The sequence below is a fragment of the Canis lupus genome, chromosome 13 (assembly GCF_048164855.1).
Source record: "Canis lupus baileyi chromosome 13, mCanLup2.hap1, whole genome shotgun sequence".
Classification (NCBI taxonomy): domain Eukaryota; kingdom Metazoa; phylum Chordata; class Mammalia; order Carnivora; family Canidae; genus Canis; species Canis lupus.
Window position 1 is genome coordinate 39,270,009 of NC_132850.1, and position 20,576 is coordinate 39,290,584.

The window sequence follows — 20,576 nt, forward strand, 5'->3', positions numbered from 1 at the left end:
CCTCTTGGACCAGATACTGGACTAGAAGGGAAAATATTTTTTTGTTTGTTTTGATTTTTTTTATAAACTATAAATGGTATTATTGGGAAATTTGGATATAGGACCTATGGATTGGACGGTAGTATCCTAGCAATGTTCCTATCCTGATTTTGACGGCTTTGCTTTGTCTTTTAGGAAATACATACTGAAGTATTTTTTTTTTTGAAACTAAGAAATCATTTATTTTAACAGGAAAAGTGAGCGTGCAGACAAAAATAATTTTACACATATGAAATGCATAAGAGTTTCAAAGCAGAGTGAAATTATGATATGGCTTAAGATAAATAGCATTTATTCTTTTAAAAAATATTTATGAGCACCTAATACTATGTGCAAAGCAGTGCACATAAAACAATGTAGATTATATTTTAAAATTGAAGAGAATGTTGATAACTTTCATTCTTTAATAAACAATAATATATATTTTTTGAATTTATTTTTTATTATTGGTGTTTAATTTACCAACATACAGAATAACCCCCAGTGCGTCACCCATTCACTCCCACCCCCCGCCTTCCTCCCCTTCTACCACCCCTAGTTTGTTTCCCAGAGTTAGGAGTCTTTACGTTCTGTCTCCCTTTCTGATATTTCACACACATTTCTTCTCCCTTTCCTTATATTCCCTTTCACTATTGTTTATATTCCCCAAATGAATGAGAACATATAATGTTTGTCCTTCTCCTACTGACTTACTTCACTCAGCCATACTGAAGTATTTAGGAGTAATGAGGCATCACGTATTTAACTCTCAATTGGTTCAGGAAAAATATGTCTTTGCATGTGCATACAGGGATTACATGTATATTTATTTACGTATGTATTCATAATCTATATAGCTATACATTTAAGCATATTATATATGTGCATCCAGTAAAATTTTGACAACTGGAGAAACTGAGTGAAGAGCATACGGTCCTGGAATCCAGTCCCCACCAGGCTCCCTGCTCCGTGGGCAGCCTGCTTCTCCCTCCCTCTACTCCTGCTCTCTGTCAAATAAACAAAAACCTTAAAAAAAAAAAAAGTTCTTAATGTTTAAGACTGCAGCTTGTTGGCATAACTCAGAAGATTTGTTCACAGTATGAAAATTACGAAAGCAGTGGTATGTCGAGACAATTCAGGTGGGGTGCAATTTGTTTGGAAGACAGCAGTGGGGATGCCTGGGTGGCTCAGCGGGTTCCACGGGGAGTCTGCTTCTCCCTCTTCCCCCGCCCCATCCCCTTGCCCTCCTCTCCCCTGCTTGGGCTCCCTCGCTCCCTCTCACTCAAATAAAAGTCTTTAAAAAAAAAAAAAAAAAAGACAGCAGCGGTATTGGAATGAATACTATTGTTCAGGTACCAGAACACAGGACAAGTAATCCTGGGCTCCATGAACATACAGAGAATGGAGAGCAATTTAGTTTTAAAAGTAATCCCACTTGAGGGCACCTGGCTGGCTCAGTCAGAACAACAAGCAACTCTTGATCTCACGGCTTTTAGTTGGAGCCACACATTGGCTGCAGAGGTGACTAAAAAAATAAGTTAAAAAAATTTTTTGAAGAGCGATTACATTTCCATTGACACAGATTTTAGGTGTTTTATCATATTTTTTTAAGATACAAAATTGGTTCTAAGCTTTGGCCATACCACATAAGTAATGAAGTAAATGATATTACTTATGTATTTGTTTGCTTTTAAGATTTTTATTTATTTGAGAGAGAGAGCAAGCATGTGAGGAGGGGGAGCAGAAGGGAGAGAGAGGGACAAGCAGATTCTGCCCTGAGCCCAGAGCCCCACATGGGGCTCAGTCTCAGGACTCTGAGATCCTGACTTGAGCCTAAACCAAGAGCTGGCTGTTTAACCAACTGAGCCACCCAGGCATCCCTATTTATTTATTTTTAATAATACTGATTATTTAATTCAGGCATCTGGTCTGATCATTCAAACACCCAAAAACAAGTTATTCCACCCTGTAAATTTCCCTGGGCAAGTGAATTAGATAGTTGACAAAACTGCATTTTGATTTTCTCCTACTTTATAATTTAAATAATGGGTGATTTAAATATTTGTCAATTGACATTCTTGAAATCAAAAGAAAAATGCATTTCTTTTCCACCTGTTTTATTTATTTATTTTTAAAGATTTAATTTATTTATTCATGAGAGACACAGAGAGAGGCAGAGACAGAGGCAGAGGGAGAAGCAGGGTCTCTGTGGGGAGCCTGATACAGGACTGGATCCCAGGACCCTCGGGTCACGACCTGAGCCGAAGGCAAATGCTCAACTTCTGAGCCACATAGGTGCCCCCTTCCACCTGTTTTAAAACAGCACAAGTTATAGAAAATTTGAGGAATTGCTAGTGCGAGTAGGTTAATTGTAATTGTGTAGCAGTCAGCAATATTCAGTTTCTTTCAGAAGAATCAGGTCAGTTAATTCTTTTCACATTTGAAGTTACTGCTCTCTAAACAATGCATTTAATTCCCTAAAGCAATTCCTTCCCAACTGACCATCTTCCAAGGCAAGAGATATAACAGCAGAATTCAAGAATTTTCCCTGAAGTTTCATTATATGCAAATTTTAATTTCATTTAGGGTTGACTGCAGTTGTCCTGTATTCATTTGTGAGTAGGCCCATTAGTTATTTACAGCAAAAATACCATAAATAACATGAGAGATTTTTTATTTGTTTTTTTAAAGATTTTTATTTATTTGACAGAGGGATCAAGAGAGCACAAGCAGGGGGAGGGCCAGACAGAGAGACCAACAGACTCTCCACTGAGCAGGGAGGCTGAGGCGGGGCTCCATCCTGGGACCCCAGGATCAGGACCTGAGCTGAAGGCAGACGCTTAATCCATTGAGTTCCCCAGATGCCCCTGACATGAGGTTTGAATTACAACAAATTACAATACATTTCAGTTCACAATGACCCAGGGCATACAGAAACTTAGATATGCTCTGTCCTATGTCTCTAAGCCTGAATGGAACTATTTCTACTCCTTTTAGTCAAGCTTAATCACTTCATTTTATATTCATTACTTTTCAGGTGTATATATATTTCTCCCTAAAATTTCCTGTCTCCTTACCAAGTCTGTGACCACGTCCATCTTTGAGAAGCTGGGATTCCCTCGTCCCCTTTCATACTCAAGCAGTTGCCCCGGGTTGTACAGTGTCCTGATGGTGCACGCCCCACACCACAGCCTTGTACCTGGGTCTTGAGTGTGTGATAACAGTCAGTTAGAAGCGAACCACATCAGTCGGGATTCCTCCCCAGTAACTGACACTTCACATCCATGGCAAACCAGGTAATTCAGGGTGGTATCTCCTTTTACAGATAGGAAACTAGTGTCAGACTCGTTCTGCGGGCTCATGCTTTGAATTCCTTGGATAGCTGGTTCCTAAACTAGCTGCTTATAGGAAAATCACCTGGAGACCTTTAAAAACTGGCAGATTCCGGGACTCCTCATCAGCCTTAGTAAGTAGAATTTGAGAACGTCTGTGTCTAAAAAGCTTTGATGAGAGACCCTATTTGGGAACTTCTAACTTGTGATGGCTAGGCCTTACTTCAAAGCTGTCAGAGTGGCGGATTATAGCCAGTGAGTAACTCAGGTTGCCATCTATGTGTGCCCCTTCTGTGTGGACTACATTAGGATCTCCCATATCCAGGTATGCCTCTTCTCTGGGCTAAACTGTATGTTATGCTTTTAATTGCCAAAAGAAGGAAATGTCAAAATACAAGAAAGATAAAGACTGGGTAAAAGCATTCACCTACCTTTATTTCCTGTAAAATAAAATATCCCTGAATATGCAGATATAACGTAGACAGTTTTCATTCCCCTACACGCATGACTTCAAGAGTCTGAACCTGGGTCCCAGAGCTTTTGGGGTCCTCTTGGGGTGCACTTTAGTAAAGGGATCGCCTCTAGTCTTACAGCCAAGGTTCCACCTATGATAACCTTCCAAAGAAGGATGGGGATGGTTTGACATTTAAAAAATTTTCAGAATGGAAATTACAGCCCCATGGTGAAATCCATTTTATTTTATTTCAGATTGAAAAAGATAAATTTTGGGGCTCCTGGGTGATTCAGTCAGTTAAGCATCTGCCTTTGGCTCAGGTCATAATCCCAGGGTTCTGGGATCAAGCCTCGCATCTGGTTCCCTGCTCAGTGAGGAGTCTGCTTCTCCTTCTCCCTCTGCTCTTCCCCGCTCTCATGCTTGCTCTCTCTCTCTCTCTCAATAAACCTTAAAAAAATATTTTAAAAAACATAAAAAGACAAGTTTTTCCCTACTTTCTTTATGGAGACATGGAAACAAGATTTCCAATTTAAAAAAGACAATAATTAAGGTGCTAGAGGATGCTGTCCATTTTTTCTCCAGGAAGATAGGAAAAGGGACTTTAGTCTACCTTGCATAATGTATTATATCCTTCTATTAGAAGAAGGCTGTGGTAGGAATTATTTAAGGGTTTTCTATGATTCCCCTTGCCAGGCATGATCCTCAAATGTATCAGCGCTACCTTGACCTCTGGCTCTAGGTGTACAAGTGCCTGTAGGGAAGTTCCACTTGAATGTCCTATCTCTACCTAGCATCTCAAATTCTGTTTATCAGATATGGTTCTGTGTTAAGATTGGCCAAAAGGGAAATTTGTGCAAGATTTCAAAGGCAGAAGGTCAGTGTGAGATGTGAGGTGCTGGGGCAGCTTATGCATATGGATGCTGATCCGTTGGCTTACCTGGGAGTGGGGCAGTGGCCACGTGTGGAGCTCTTTCAGCAACTCCAGGACCTTCTTCAGTGACTCCTGAAGTCCTGGGCCAGATGCATGTGCAGCGCCATGGCTCCCATGAGCACTTGCATGGCTCCTGCAGGCAGTTGCATCATTGAGATTGTAGATGTCAAGAGACAGATGCACAATCTAGTTTATCCCCACGGGATCCAGTTTGTCTTTGTGCCTTCCAGTTTGTCTGTACTCATCCTCACTTCATGTCCAGCTTTCTTGACTGACCATAAGCTCTACTGACTTACAGAAATTTCAGGTTTAACTCCAGACACAGAGGAACCTTTTCTCCAGCTCCCACGATTGTTTAAGATCTAGTCCCTAAAATAAACCTCTTATTTCATATGACTCCTAGTTGCTTGTTTCTCTGGTCAAACTCTGTTGTAGACAGTGGTTTTGGAAATAATTCCAGAAGAACTAAAACTTAAGAATGGGTTGTATGAATTTGTTCTGGGTTATCTGATCCATTGGATTTAAAGGGTCAGTGGTCAAGGGTAAAGGTGACACTGGTTGTCCAAGGCATGCATTAGCAAAAACAGTTGCTTAAATTATCATCAATGGACACCTGTAGTCAAGTACCTAAAGAAGGCAAGGCTTTGGGTAACCACGTGGATATTTCCATAAAATATTTAAACAAAAATAAGGAATACAATGGAGTTGGTTGGTTTATCCTAATTACGTTGGATAACTGGGGGAAAGGAAATGATGAACTTAGGACATTATTTTTTCTTAAAGATTTTTTTTTTTTTTCATGAGAGACACACAGAGAGAGGCAGAGACACAGGCAGAGGGAGAAGCAGGCTCCCTGCAGGGAAGCCCAATGTGGGACTCCATCCCAGGACCCTAGGATCACAACCTGAGCAGAAGGCAAATGTTTAACCACTGAGCAACCCAGGTGTCCTGAGCTTAGTGCTTTCAACATTCACTTCAAGTTAAAAAAAAGAAAGAAAAGAAAAAAATCTTATGTGACTGTCTTCCTGTATCTGCAGGCTGTGCAAAACCAAATCCAAAATCTAATCCTGAATTACAATGCAATTGAATTTCCAATCTTTTTTTTTTTTTTTAAAGATTTTATTATTCATTCATGAGAGACACACAGAAAGAGGGGCAGAGACACAGGCAGAGGGAGAAGCAGGGTCCATGCAGGGAGCCTAACATGGGACTCAATCCCGGGCCCCCAGGATCACACCCTGGGCTGAAGGCAGCGCTAAACCGCTGAGCCACCCGGGCTACCCTGAATTTCCAATCTTGAAGGTCTCATGTTAAAATCAGTTTTGTTTTTGTTTTCGAGCAGCAGTGAAATCCTGAATATTGGAATGGGAATGGGAACCTGTGGAGATTGATGACACCAGAATCATGAACTTCTAATTTCTGCTGAGCCTTTTTTGCCAGTATTAACAGCCTTTCCTCCCTTGACTGAGAAGCTTAGTCTCTCTCCTTACCTATACAATCTGTAATGGCCTCTCCTGGAGTAGTTAGTTGCCTTGTAGGGCCTGCTGATCCTCCTCAAGACCTATTATCAACACCTTCCATCGCTTCTATGCTCATTGCAGGAGATCCTAGAAGGTAAAATAAATAGTGTGCAAAATTCATATTGACAGAAACCTGGGCAACATGTATGGGGATGGAGACTAAGAATGTTGGGTTGTGTGGATGGTAATCACCCTCTAGGATGCCCCAATGATCCCTACAACCCTACCCACATTGTGTCAGGATTGGTCTGTGTGATCAAGAAAATATGGAAGTGATGGCTTCTGAAATTAGGTTATAAAGGACACCGCAGCATCTCTCTTAGTTGATCTCTTTCTTGAATTACTCACTCTGGGAAAGCCACGACATGAGCACCTCTGTGGGGAGGTCCATTTGATAAGGAACTGAAGTGTCCTGTCAATGGCCAAGCTAGTGAGCTTGGAAGTACATTTTCCAGGCCCAGAGACCACAGCCCCAACCAACAGCTCCACCATAAACCCATGACACACCCTGAGCCAGGCCATCCAGTTGAACCTTCCCAGATTCCTGATCCTCAGAAAATGTGAGATAATAATTGTTTATTGTTTTATGCTTTTAAATTTTGGGATAACGTGATAAGTAGTAATAACTAAAATAGAACAGAAGGAATATAATGGTAGATCAAATGAAATTTGTCAATATGAGTACAGTAAAGTGTCTCAATCCATTGTTTTAGCTCAAATTGCTGAGAAGGACTGTAATAATGTGGCTGAAATTTAAACTCAGTAGTGGCTCATAGTAAATGAAATTAAAATATCAGACTTGGTACACTGAAAAGGAAAGGTTTTTTTTTTGTTTTTGTTTTTTAAGTAGGCTTCTTGCCCAAGGTGGGATTCAAACTCACAACCCTGACATCAAGAGCCACATGCTATACCAACTGAGCCAGCCAGGTGCCCCCTGAGTAGGAAAGTATTGACAAATACTTTTTTTTTTTTTTTAAGATTTATTTATGATAGAGAGAGAGAGGCAGAGACACAGGCAGAGGGAGAAGCAGGCCCCATGCCGGGAGCCAGATGTGGGACTCGATCCTGGGACTCCAGGATTGCTCCCTGGGCCAAAGGCAGGCATGAAACCACTGAGCCACCCAGGGATCTCCAGACTTTGTTTTTAAGTTATCTCCATACCCAGTGTGGGGCCGGAACTCACAACCCTGAGATCAAAAGTTGCATGCTCCACCAACTGAGCCAGCAAGGCACCCTACCCAGCCTTGATATCTGATTACCCTCAATACCTTATCAAATTCCTCATTCCCCTGATAATGTCTGATTACCTTGGACTGCTTTTAGCAAGAATCCTGTTAGGTCAAGATAGCAAGACTTACCCTACCTACCCTCTTAGTAACTTACTGACCACTGCCCCCCTCCTCATCCTTGCTTCTTGACTAAAATCCCCACAGTTAGACATTGTCTCATTGAGTTCTCATGAACTTTTCAGGATAGATGTTATTCCCACCCAGAACCCGCTATGTAATTTGTAAGTTCTGCTCCAAATGAAAAATGTAAGTCTTCTTGTTCATAAATTAAGAATTTATTTATTTATTTTTTTTTAAAGAACTTTATTTTATTTTATTTTTAATTTATGATAGTCACAGAGAGAGAGAGAGAGAGGCAGAGACATAGGCAGAGGGAGAAGCAGGCTCCATGCACCGGGAGCCCGATGTGGGATTCGATCCCGGGTCTCCAGGATCGCGCCCTGGGCCAAAGGCAGGCGCCAAACCGCTGCGCCACCCAGGGATCCCATAAATTAAGAATTTAATAAATTAAATTAATATAACGAACAATTCTTCGTAATTAAATCTAGCACAGGCCTTATGTAACTGTACAAGTCCATGGGACTACCCCTTGCTTCCATCTTACATTTAGGAAACAGTCTTATGGGGGCACCTGGGTGGCTTGGGGATTGAGCTTCTGCTTTTGACTTCAGCCTTGATCTGGTGGGTCCTGGGATGGAGTCCTGTGCTGGGCTCCGCATGGGGAGCCTGCTTCTCCCTCTGCCTATGTCTGTGCTTCTCTCTGTCTCTCATGAATGAGTAAAATCTTAAAAAAAAGAAAAAGAAGAAAAGAAACAGATTCATAGAAATTGAGTGAATTTCCAAGGTTACTTTATCAACAGCCAGGACAGGGTCAGAGCCGGAATTCTAACAGGGGTTTGACTCCTACTAAACTCTCCCCAGTGAAACTAGGCCCTTTTTGGTGTTGAACTGAATCTACTGAAGATTTTCTAAATTTATTGAGCACACAAAATCTGCTGCCACTTTCACTCTAGTTCAACCATGTACCCCCAGGTCGTGTAAAAAATGCATTTACTTAATGTTTTAATAGGTCATAAAAAGTTGTGATGAACCCCGAAGCTGTCTTGTCTAAAGAGTTCTTGCTGCACATTTTCTTTTAAAATACTTTCCAATAGTCTAATGGAAAATGCAGACATGTCTACGTGGAATGTCAATGGAACTTACTGTCAAGCGCTATACAAAATACTGCAGTAACATTCTAACTGCAACACCGAAATAAAGTATCATCACACGTTTGGGTGTTTTTTTCTTTTTTTCCCTCTTTTTATTTAAGTGAGTACCACTGTGACTAACATCAACGTAAAACAATCGAACCCTGAGGTCAAGAAAAGACGCCTGAAGGTGAAAGGACCAAAAGAGGAGGTCACGAGCACGACGCCACAGCGCTCAAAACCTCGGCCCTGGAATGCGCGCCTGCGCAGAACGAATCCTCCTGCGCAGAAGCCGGGCAGGAAGGGCTGGGGCGGGCGGGGGCGGGGATAGGGTTGCTAGGAGAACGCGATGACGCCATGGCCTTGGCGCTCGTCTCCACCAATGGGTGCCGCCTGCTGCAGTGACACGTCGTGTGCGTCACGCTGACGGCGCGCGAAGGGCACAGATCTAAGGGTCGGGAGGACGTTCGGCCTCTGTGAGCCGCAGCCTGTTCCAGGGAGCGGTTGTGTGTTCGCCATCTTAGCAAGTGAGTGTGCCGGGCCTTGTCCCCGGTGAGTGCGGGCGACGGAGCCCGTCTGAGGGGCTGCTTCGGCTCTAGGTTCTAGGTGGTTCTTCTCCTTGGAGGAGGCCGCCATGACCTCCTCAAGGGCGCGGAGGCGGCAAGATGGAAGGCCGGCGTCGAGGTCCTAGGGTGCCGGTGACTTGGGCGGCCTGAGGAGCGGCCCTTTGCTTTCCCTCTGACCGCTGCTCTCTCTCCCTTTAGGAAGATGTTCTCGTCCGTGGCGCATCTGGCGCGGGCGAACCCCTTCAACGCGCCGCACCTGCTGCTGGTTCAGGATGGCTTGACGGGCCCCCGCAGCAACCCCGCGGGGCCCCCGGGCCCGCCCCGCCGTTCCCGCAATCTGGCGGCAGCCGCTGTGGAAGGTGAGCTTAGAGCCCCCCGCATGCGGTCGTTAGCTCCCCTCGTGGTCCACTCGGCCTTTGTGGCCCGGAGGACGGAGAAGGACGCAGCTGGCCTTCTGCACTACGGGACGGTGCCTGGTTGCCTGCCTTAGGTAGTCTGCCCTCCTCCCCTAGGCGGTGTGGCGGATCCTTGGCCCTCCCTCAAGGGCGTGGAAGGGCCCAGGCACAGTTCCCCTCTGTGACCTCCACTTTCCCGGGAGAGTAGAATTCTAGAGGCCGTGACTCGCTCCTTATCTTCGCCCTGAGCCCGATGGTCAGGAGAGGCTCCTTCCTAGCCCTTGGCCACCTGCAATTCTTTATTATAACTGTAATAGCTGTTGCTTGATTTGGCTTTCATTTTCTTTTTAAAAATACTCCTTCCTTCCTTAAGTATTCTTGAAGTCTAATATCTGTTGATACCAAGTATATGAAAAACTGGGTCTCTTGTTTTAATGTAATTGGCAAAGGAGGGAACAGAAGCCTCAGATAGGCTATAAAAAAACAGATGATAACTGGTAGGGAGGGGTCCCTTTAGTCTCTCAGGAATCTTTTTGGTCAGACTGAACTTCAGTTTAATTGTATGCTTTAAATCCCAGTGGAGTGTATGTACGGAGAAACCCGAAAACCCCTAGATCATAGCTCTGTAAATGTTCCATCTACGTTGTGTGCCCGTAAAATCTAAAGTTTAAAATCGTTTGTGTTTCTGTTACGTCTTTAGTGTGGGTAAAAAAAAAATCTTTACACCGTTGTTTAGTAAATGTATTTGATCTTTGGAATTTATGTTTATCTCATCTTATGCTTAATGTGAATCCGAAAGTGGGGAGAGTATTGATTGGTGGCTGGGGGACACTTAGCAGATTGCAAGCTTTTACTTGTCTAGTGCTTTCCCGAGTTTGATATGTATTCTGAAGTGTGTTTTTATTAGCAGTTAATGATTGGAAGTTTGATTTCAATTGGAAGAGCCATTAATGTCATCAGAGACATTTTAGTATAGCAGAGTAAAGCCAATGTCTCCCAGAACCTTCATAAGCTAAATGATTCTCTGATTTTGGCAGTAAATGTCTTATTAACATGAGGTGGAAAATCATCTTTCACCTTAATTGTAAGCAGTGGCCAAAGCTCTATTCAGTTGTGACAGCACTGTTGCACAGGGAATCCGTTCTCTTTCATTCCCGTGGCCTTAGTTATCTCTGAAGAAGAAATACTTACTTGATTTTTCTTTTCAATCAAACAGAGCAGTATAGCTGTGACTATGGATCTGGCAGATTCTTTATCCTTTGTGGACTTGGAGGAATTATTAGCTGTGGCACAACACATACAGCATTGGTTCCTCTAGATCTGGTTAAATGCAGGATGCAGGTTTGTTTTGCATGTTGGATTAAAAGCATATGGTTGAAGCATGGCTTCTAAGTTGTACAACATAGACTCTACTAACAAGCCGTGTGGAAACCTAATTGTCCAAGAGGTAAGTTGATAACTAGTAACATGAGTTTTATATTAAAATGCATGGTGTGTCTTGTCTTACTACAGAGTACAGTTGCGAATATGGCTCCATGAAGTTTTATGCACTGTGTGGCTTTGGTGGGGTCTTAAGTTGTGGTCTGACACACACTGCTGTCGTTCCTCTGGATTTAGTGAAATGCCGTATGCAGGTTTGTATTGAGATGGCAACATCGAATGTATCGTTCATGTGTGACTTAATTCCAAATAATTTTAAAGGCCCTGACAAATGAGAAAATATGAAGACATCACAACTGCTAGAAACTTCCATAGGAAACCAAACCCAGATTTTCTTAACTCCTGATCTTTATTTTAATTAGTGTTTTATTTATTTTATTTTCAAGATTTTATTTATTTATACATGAGAGACACAGGCAGAGGGAGAAGCAGGCTCCATGCAGGGAGCCCGACATGGGACTCGATCCCAGGCTTCCAGGATCACACCCTGGGCCAAAGACGGCGCTAAACTGCTGAGCTACCCCGGCTGCCCTAATTAGTGTTTTTTTTTTTAATTTATTTTTAAGATTTTTATTTATTTATTATTGAGAGAGAGAGAGAGATTGAGGCAGACACACAGGCAGAGAGAGGAGCAGGCTCCCTGCATGGAGCCTGACATGGGACTAGATCCCCGGTCTCCAGGATTACACCTTGGCTGAAGGCAGGTGCTAAACCGCTGAGCCACCCGGGCTCCCCCCTAATTAGTGTTTTAAATGGAAGAAATGCCTCTTTTGAAATTAGATTGTAGGCAGATTTTTGGACCTCAAACCCTGGCTATAAGTGGTATTTTGCTGCTATGCTTAATTCTGTCTAGAGTTTCTTTTCAAGGCCTGCTGGTCCTTTATGCTCCCAAATAGTCATTTTATGAGCAGTTACATATCAGAGTAGGTAATCTTAATTTTTGAACTAACTTCTCTTTACTGATAAGATCAGGGCAAAACATTATGTAGATTAGGAAAAATACTTAGTATTAAAATTTTGCAGACATACATACCTTCTTGTATATTTATTTACATAAAAGTCTTGTACAATTAGAATTTCGTAATTAGGATTATTGAAACAAAAATAATCAAACGTCAAAAATTTATTTGTCCCAAACAGGATTAGAAGTCTACTTACCTAAAAAGAGAGGAAGGTGAAATAAAGGAAGGTGAATTGTTAGCAGGGAGAGGAAGGTGACGTATACCAGCCCTTTTAGTACTGGCAGATACAGTGAAATAAGATTTTTTTTCTTTTTCCATTAGTTAATAGAATGGATGTGAAATAAACCTTCGCTAAAATGTATGTATGTATCTTCAAGTAAGTTTAAGTCAAAAGACAGATTCTCATTATGTTGATCTACCCTTTTAACTTGCATTTAATTTGCCTTAAATTTATAAAACTTGATAGTATAAACTCCTTGATGGACTAGCGTATAATCATGGATATAGACTTATCTGTTACTTAGGGAGTAGCTTCAAAACTAATTTTTTAAAAGTGTTAGAGTTGGATGGTGAAAAATTTGATTCTGTTTTATCATATATTTTTCTAGGAATTTTACTCTTAAACGAATTCTCCAAGACTTAAGTATGACTGAAAGAAAGCTAGACCTTAATGTATAAAGTTACATTTACAAAGATGATTATAGATATTAAGTTGGTATGCAGTGAATCCTGTGTTTACCTACCTCTTGTGTAGTTACTGAGGTTTATTTTTATTTTAGGAACCAAAAGGAAAAACAGAATAGTGAAATTCAGTGTATATGAGAACCGATAGCTCTCTGGTGCATTTAATTAATTTCTTTCTTCTTGTTTTAAATAAAGGTGGACCCCCAAAAGTACAAGGGCATATTTAATGGATTCTCAGTTACACTTAAAGAGGATGGTGTTCGTGGTTTGGCTAAAGGATGGGCTCCGACTTTCATTGGCTATTCTATGCAAGGGCTCTGCAAGTTTGGCTTTTATGAAGTTTTCAAAGTCTTGTATAGCAACATGCTTGGAGAGGTATGTAATTTAATTTTGAAATTTAAAGTACTAAGCTTTAACTTAAAATTTAAGACCAAAAAGGATTTTTTTTTTTAAGTCTTTATTATTCTGTGTTGCTTTCCAAGTAGTTAGTTGGATTTTGAGTTTTTTAAAGAGAAGGATTTTGAGATTCCCAGGTATATTTGGCACCTAGCTATTCAAAACATAATTCACATTGTACTGTGGTTGATAAGGTTATGGGAGAGGACATACATTCAGTCACACCATGTGTATTAATAAGATGTTTGAAGTACAACTGTTTTCTAGAACTGTCCCTTAATAGAAAATAGCCAATGCCATGGCAATGTATGTTCTTGCTTGTGTTTTTCAATTAGGAGAATGCCTATCTCTGGCGCACATCACTATATTTGGCTGCCTCTGCCAGTGCTGAATTCTTTGCTGACATTGCCCTGGCTCCTATGGAAGCTGCTAAGGTTAGAATTCAAACCCAGCCAGGTTATGCCAACACCTTGAGGGATGCAGCTCCCAAAATGTATAAGGAAGAAGGCTTAAAAGCGTAAGTAAACCTATGTCTAGAATTCTAGTATAGAAATACTCATTTAAAGGAATTTTATTTGTTAGCATTAAACCTACCAGACTTTTATTTTTAAAGTTACTATGTTCATGTCTTTACTTTTTATGTAGAACATAAAGTCTAAGGGCAAGAATAAATTGATACGTGGCTTGAGCCCTAGATTAAAGATTTTTTTTTTCTAAAGATTGTGTTTGTCAATCTGCAGATGACTTGATATTTGACATTAGTTGTTAGCTTTTGGGAAGGGCTTGTTAGAGTTCTTGTCTTCTGTGTTTACAGCTAAGAATTTGCATATAATCTGGTCACTACATGCTTCCTTAGATCCACCTTTGTGGATGCTAGTCTTGAACTGAGTTCTACTTGTAAACATTTGGTTTCTTGTAGTTCCAGTCAGGAAACATCCAGCAACTTTTTTGGTTGTATAGTCAAAGGTGCTTGAGTCATTGGCATGTGAGATAAATATACCTGCATGTTAGTCTTAGGTTCTGATAGAAATGACACGCAATTGTGCTGCCATTTTTTGCTGTCAGGACTCGACTGGTGTGCGGACACTTTTGTTAATGATGAAAATCTGCTAGGTGAATAAATATAACTGAGTGAAATAAGTCTCTTGATTTTCTAGATTCTACAAGGGGGTTGCTCCTCTCTGGATGAGACAGATACCATACACCATGATGAAATTTGCCTGCTTTGAACGTACTGTTGAAGCATTATATAAGTTTGTGGTTCCCAAGCCCCGAAGTGAATGTTCAAAGGCAGAGCAACTGGTTGTAACATTTGTAGCAGGTTATATAGGTATGAGTTACCGCATGTTTGTGAAATTAAGGACAAAATAATCATTTCCAATATTGGCTTCTTTCTTTTTTTTTTAAAGATTTTATTTATTTATTCACGAGAGACACAGAGAAAGAGGCAGAGACATAGGCAGAGGGAGAAGCAAGCTCTACACAGGGAGCCCGATGTGGGACTCGATCCCCTGTCTCCAGGATCACGACCTGAGCCAAAGGCAGATGCGTTAACCGCTGAGCCACCCAGGGGTCCCTATTGGCTTCTTTCTGTGAAGTAAAATATCCCATAGAAATTTAGCTTCCCAGTATTCCTTTTAGGATTCATATTAATGAGTTTCTGAAAGAATTCTTTTCAGATTTGCATGTCTTGATTAAGTTTGAGAGATATATTTCATTGCTATATCATTGTTTTTTTTGGTCTAGTTTTTCAAGAATACATTTTTAACACAAAGGAAAATGTTGATTAAAATGGGAATATAGGGGATCCCTGGGTGGCTCAGAGGTTTGGCGCCTGCCTTCGGCCCACATCGTGTGTGATCGAGTGTGATCGAGTCCCACATCTTGCTTCCTGCATGGAGCCTGCTTCTCCCTCTGCCTGTGTGTGTGTCTGTCTGTCTCTCTCTGTCTCTTGTGAATAAATAAAATCTTTAAAAAAGAAAAATGCAAATATAAAAATTTGAAGGATTGTTCTGTTTTCCCTAGGGGAGGCTGCTATATAACTTTTTAAAGAACTAAATATTAGGAAAAGGTTGATGCTTATGATGTGAATTTTTTATTGATCCCATTATGGATTATTTATCTTGACTTTTTTCAGCTGGAGTCTTCTGTGCAATTGTTTCTCATCCTGCTGATTCTGTGGTATCTGTGTTGAATAAAGAGAAAGGTAGCAGTGCTTCTCAAGTCCTTCAGAGACTCGGATTTAAAGGTAGGATTCTTTTTTCTCTCCCCTCTAAACAAAGACTAACACTTGGGTATGTTTCATTTTTCATTCATATTCTATATTTCAACTAGGTGTATGGAAGGGACTCTTTGCTCGTATCATCATGATTGGCACTCTGACTGCACTACAGTGGTTCATCTATGACTCTGTGAAGGTCTACTTCAGGCTCCCTCGCCCACCTCCACCTGAAATGCCAGAGTCTCTGAAGAAGAAGCTTGGGTTAACTCAGTAGATTGATCAAAGCAAATGTGGACTGAATCTGCTTGTTGATCAGTGTTGAGAAAAGTGCAAGAGGAACTTTTATATATTTGACAGTGTAGGAAATTGTCTATTCCTGGTATAATTACTGTAGTATTCTTGCCTAAGGCAAGAGTTTCAAACCCACTGGTGAAATAAACCCAACTATTAATGATTTTGTCTGACTCGATGCTTATTTTTAAAACTTTAACCCTAAAATGGAAGGTACTAAGTTAAAACTTCAGGGAAAAAATGCAAACTAATCCGTATCAGTTAATTGAACTGTGGATAAATATTTGTGGTTATATTTTGACAAGTAAATCTCAGTGTAATCAAATTTTTGAAACACATACTAAAAATGCTAATGAGTTTGCTAATCATTTGTAGAAGTAAGTAATCTAGGGGCACCTAGCCGGTGCTGTTGGAGGAGTGTGCCAGCCAGGTGCCCTTGATCTCAAGGTTATATATATATTTTTTACTTAAATATTTTATTTATTTATTCATGAGAGAGAGAGAGGCAGAGACACAGGCAGAGGGAGAAGCAGGCTCCATGCAGGGACCCCGATGTGGGACTCGATTCGATTCCGGGTCTCCAGGATCAGGTCCTGGGCCGAAGGCGGCGCTAAACCGCTAAGCCACCCGGGCTGCCCAGGGTTATATGTTCTGAGCCCTATGTTGGGTATAGATATTATACTTAAAACTAAAAAATTAAGTTGAAAAAAGGTAATCCAAATTAGGCTGATTGTAGAATATTTCTTATATTTATTTAAAGATTTTGTTTTTTTAAGTAATCTACACTCAATGTGGGACTCAAATTTATAACCCTGGGTCAAGAGTCACATGTTCTACTGACTAAGCCAGCCAGGTGCCCCTAGAATGATAGTTTTTAAAAGGAACAAAGCACTTGATAGCTGAAAACCACTTTAGGTAACAGTTATTTTCAAACCTATCGGACTTTCTAATTACAAAAATAGGTAGCATGAAATCACCTAAATAGTAAGCCACTGTCTAAATTTAAGAACCAGACCTATTTAGTTGAAGGCTAACTTCTCTATATCCTCACTCGGTCTTGTTTAAGATTATAAACTTATGGGGCAGCCTGGGTGGCTCAGCGGTTTAGTGCTGCCTTCCGTCCAGGGCCTGATCCTGGGAGATCCGGGATGGAATCCCATGTCAGGGTCCCTGCATAGAGCCTGCTTCTTCCTCTGCTTGTGTCTCTGCCTCTCTCTGTGTCTCTCATGAATAAATAAAATCTTAAAAAAAGATTACAAACCTATTTCACGTGCGTTGCAGAGAGGAGGGGTTGTGAGTGCAGTTGGGCCACACTTAAAAGGTACATTGCGGCTATGGTAACTCACATCACCACTGCATGAGTGTTGCCTTGTGACAAATTAACTGACATCTAATGGCTTGAGACTTAGAATCTCCAGTCAGGCATTAAGGAGCATCTCTGCCGGATCTTGGCTCTGCGTCTCAAGAAATTATAATCAGAAGATAGCTCTTAGGTCCTTTTTAAAGGTTTTCTCCTTGGGCTCCTGGCTGGCACAGTTGGTAGAGCATGTAACTCTTGATCTCAGGGTTGTGAGTTCAAGCCCCACATTGGATGTAGAGCCTACTTTAAAAAAAAAAGGCTTTTGCTCATCGGGGCTGAAAAGATACTCTAAGCATCTCCCTGTTAGTGGCTTAGTCTCTTGAGATCTATAGCACAGCTTTAGGGCAGTTGGATTTCAGGGATTTGAGGCAGAGCCAGCAAAAGCTGGATCTTTTTTAGGACTCTTAGGACTATAGAAGTCCTAGCATCACTTTCACTGTACTCTATCACAATATCAGTAATCTCAGGTCTAAATCCCAGCTTGAGGTGAAAGGAACAGATAGTCCTACTGGGAGGAATGTCAGTCATGTAAGAAGAAAGTGTAGGAATGAAAATACATATTAAGCCAATCTAAAGGTGGACTATGTTTGAAAACAAGCAGTTCAGTCAGCTTTCACTAGAAGATTTCAATTGTCCATCATGTATGATGGGAGTTTTGTTTCAAGAAAATAGAATTTATTTGTGGGTATTGAAAGTAAGTATGCTGTGTTCAAGTTGTTAAGAGTCGCTATTTGTAGTTAGAGATAATTTCAAAGCTATTTCCAAGAGAAAACCATTTCAGTGTAGAAATTAAAGGAAAATGGCTGCTTAAAATTTTGTGTATTCCCATTTTACATTTTAAGATTTATTCATACTAAAAGATTCTAACGACTTTTTTTTTTTCTTTAAAGATTTATTAGAGTACAAGCTGAAGGTAGACACTGAACCGACTGAGTCATCCAGGCGCCCCTCTGCATTTTAAAAACATGTTTTTTTCACGTTTGGCTTAAGAAAATGTCAATTCCATAAAGCAGAAACCAGTGGAGAGAGTATATGTGATTAGTAGTTTATGTTATAATGCTAGGACATGATAGAAGTGCATAGTAGTTTCTTGGAGAGTCAAATATGATTTGACCCAGGGGCACCTGGGTGGCTCAGCTGGTTGAGTGTCTGACTTCTGGTCATGATCCTGGGGTTCTAGGATCAAGCCCCACATCGGGCTCCCTGCTCCCTCTGCACCTGCTTGTGCATGCGCACTCTGTCAAAAAATTATTTTTAAAAAAATTTTTAAAAAAAGATTTTCTTTATTCATGAGAGACAGAGAGAGAGAGGGGAAGAAGCAGTCTCCATGCAGGGAGCCTGATGTGGGACTCGATCCCGGGTTTCCAGGATCACGCCCTGGGCTGAAGGCAGCGCTAAACCACTGAACCACCAGGGCTGCCCCTCTGTCAAAAATTTAAAGAACAAAATTGAGAAATCCTGATTTTTGCTAAATGATGAATACCTTATGACATAAAATTGAACAGAACTAACAGCTGAGCCAGATCTTCATTGTGTGAAAGCTTGAAATGTTTGGACCATGTTTTAAAATGAGTTTAACATTTTTGTGATACCCTTTTTGGGATAGATAGAAAAATGTCCACAAGGCTCATGAAGTTTGGTACATAGTGGTCTTTTTTTTTTTTTTTTTAAAGATTTTATTTATTCATGATAGAGAGAGGCAGAGACAGGCAGAGGGAGAACCAGGCTCCATGCCAGGAGCCTGACGTGGGACTTGATCCCGGGACTCCAGGATCACACCCCGGGCCAAAGACAGGCGCCAAACTGCTGAGCCACCCAGGTTTCCCCACATAGTGGTCTTGATGCTAAATTAGTTACATGCTGTTTCTTTAGCAGAAGAAATGAGTTACAGTTGACTGTTGAACAACTGGAGGGTAGGGAGGGTGATATTTAGGAGCATGATTACTCCCTCCTCTAAACCACCAAATATCTACCTACAACTTTGACTCCCTGAAAACCACTATATCCTACTATTGACAGGAAGCCTTACTGATAACACATATTTTGAATGTTATATGTTATATACTGTATACTTGGAATAAAGAGAGCTAGAAAAAATTATTAAAAACATAAGGATGAGAAAGTATACTTAACTACTACACTGTTATCATTTATGAGATAAATCACAAAATAATTTAAAAATCTCACATGCCACTCGGTTAAGAAGCTGATCTCAGATGTCAAGGAATCTGTAGGTCATTTGATGGCTGTGCTGTACCTGATCTATCCAACAGTGATGTGGTGCCTTAAGTCAGCTCCTCCTAGCAATTCTTAACCTCACATATTATCTATGGAATCATTTCTCTTTTACAAGGTAGCCCTTACTTCACATTCTTAGAAGTGTTCACAGTGTGTGAGATGTTAACCTCAGCATTGATAGAAAGTTTATGACTTGGTTATTATTATTTTTTAAGATTTTACTTATTTATTCATGAGAGACCTAGAGAGGGGCAGAGACACAGGAAGAGAGAGAAGCAGACTCCCCGCAAGGAGCCAGATGTGGGACTCGATCCTGGATCCTGGGATCACGCCCTAAGCTGAAGGCAGACGCTCAATATTTGAGCCACTCAGGTGTCCCGACTGTTGGTTATTAAAATGTGACTTGAGTTTTCTGGAAAAAACCTAAAGTTTGCATGTGTGCCATGCATGCAGCAATCACTTAATAAAGGCTAGCTATACTGAACAAGAGTCTAGGGGATATGTTTCCCATACAAGATAGAACTCCTACCTAATACTGTGATTCCATGTACAAGTCAGCTGGCTTTCTTTGTGGAATGCAGTGTATGCAAGATTTGAAGATGAAGGATTAATTTATTCAAGGAGCAGCATCTATTATTTGAAGCCATGATCTCAACACAGAAGGCTATACGAGTCGAAGTTAAAACTACTTCTAAGAAATTGCTAACATCTGAAAATTTGATGTGCCTAAAGTTATTACTTGTGGATAAACAATTATTTGCTGATTCTATTGACTGTCGAGTGGTTAGACTTTAAAGGATACTAAAGCAGGGAAATTCCACAGAAAGCTGAAGATGATTTACCCATATCTATTATTGAAGTGATTCTATCTTCTACTGTTAGGAAACAGATCCAAAGCTTACTATTTTGTATTTGCCACAAAAGCTATCTGACCTGAAGAGAAAAACATGACGGCAAGCCTAGTGACGTTTCCAGATTTGAAGGCTCCTTTGAAAAAGTCTTGCTCAGCCTGGCTTCCAAATTACTGACAGATTGGTGAGTCATTATTTCAATAATAGTAGAACTAGCACCAAATGAAGCAAGTGCTTCATTTATTCGGCACTGATAGAAACAAATATTCCTCAAAAATGAATTTTTCAGATGGCTGAATTGTATATATATATATATATATTTTTATTTGTTTTTATTGAAGTTTGATTTGCCAATATATAGTAAAACGCCCAGTGCTCATCCCATCAAGTGTCCTCCTCAGTGCCTGTACCCCAGTTACCCCAACCCCCCACCTGCCT

The 20,576-nt window shown here is 40.8% G+C and overlaps 1 protein-coding gene and 1 non-coding gene across 5 annotated transcripts; both read left to right on the forward strand.

Annotated features, from left to right (window-relative positions):
- The first annotated feature begins 9,098 nt into the window (after positions 1 to 9,098).
- SLC25A3 (solute carrier family 25 member 3) lies at positions 9,099 to 15,852 on the forward strand. 4 transcript variants are annotated; one of them, XM_072773212.1, is made up of 8 exons: positions 9,099 to 9,261; positions 9,499 to 9,659; positions 10,912 to 11,036; positions 12,977 to 13,156; positions 13,513 to 13,694; positions 14,335 to 14,507; positions 15,315 to 15,425; positions 15,512 to 15,852. In XM_072773212.1, the coding sequence occupies exons 2-8, from the start codon at positions 9,503 to 9,505 to the stop codon at positions 15,670 to 15,672; spliced, it is 1,089 nt and encodes a 362-aa protein (XP_072629313.1). In that variant the 5' UTR covers positions 9,099 to 9,261; positions 9,499 to 9,502; the 3' UTR covers positions 15,673 to 15,852. The 4 variants fall into 4 exon arrangements, with proteins under 4 accessions (XP_072629313.1, XP_072629315.1, XP_072629314.1 ...); XM_072773214.1 differs by lacking the exon at positions 10,912 to 11,036 and adding an exon at positions 11,208 to 11,329 and having other exon boundaries at positions 9,105 to 9,261; XM_072773213.1 differs by having other exon boundaries at positions 9,151 to 9,286.
- LOC140603268 (small nucleolar RNA SNORA53) lies at positions 14,019 to 14,265 on the forward strand. Its single transcript, XR_012006280.1, has one exon. It is a non-coding gene; the product is annotated as a small nucleolar RNA SNORA53 (small nucleolar RNA).
- Positions 15,853 to 20,576: the final 4,724 nt, after the last annotated feature.

Excerpts from the sequence above, each read along its gene's own strand:
- SLC25A3 (XM_072773212.1), top strand. The coding sequence starts at position 9,503 with ATGTTCTCGTCCGTGGCGCATCTGGCGCGGGCGAACCCCTTCAACGCG. Across the intron at positions 9,660-10,911 it reads GGCGGCAGCCGCTGTGGAAG|AGCAGTATAGCTGTGACTAT; the intron begins GTGAGCTTAGAG and ends TCAATCAAACAG. Across the intron at positions 13,695-14,334 it reads AAGGAAGAAGGCTTAAAAGC|ATTCTACAAGGGGGTTGCTC; the intron begins GTAAGTAAACCT and ends TTGATTTTCTAG.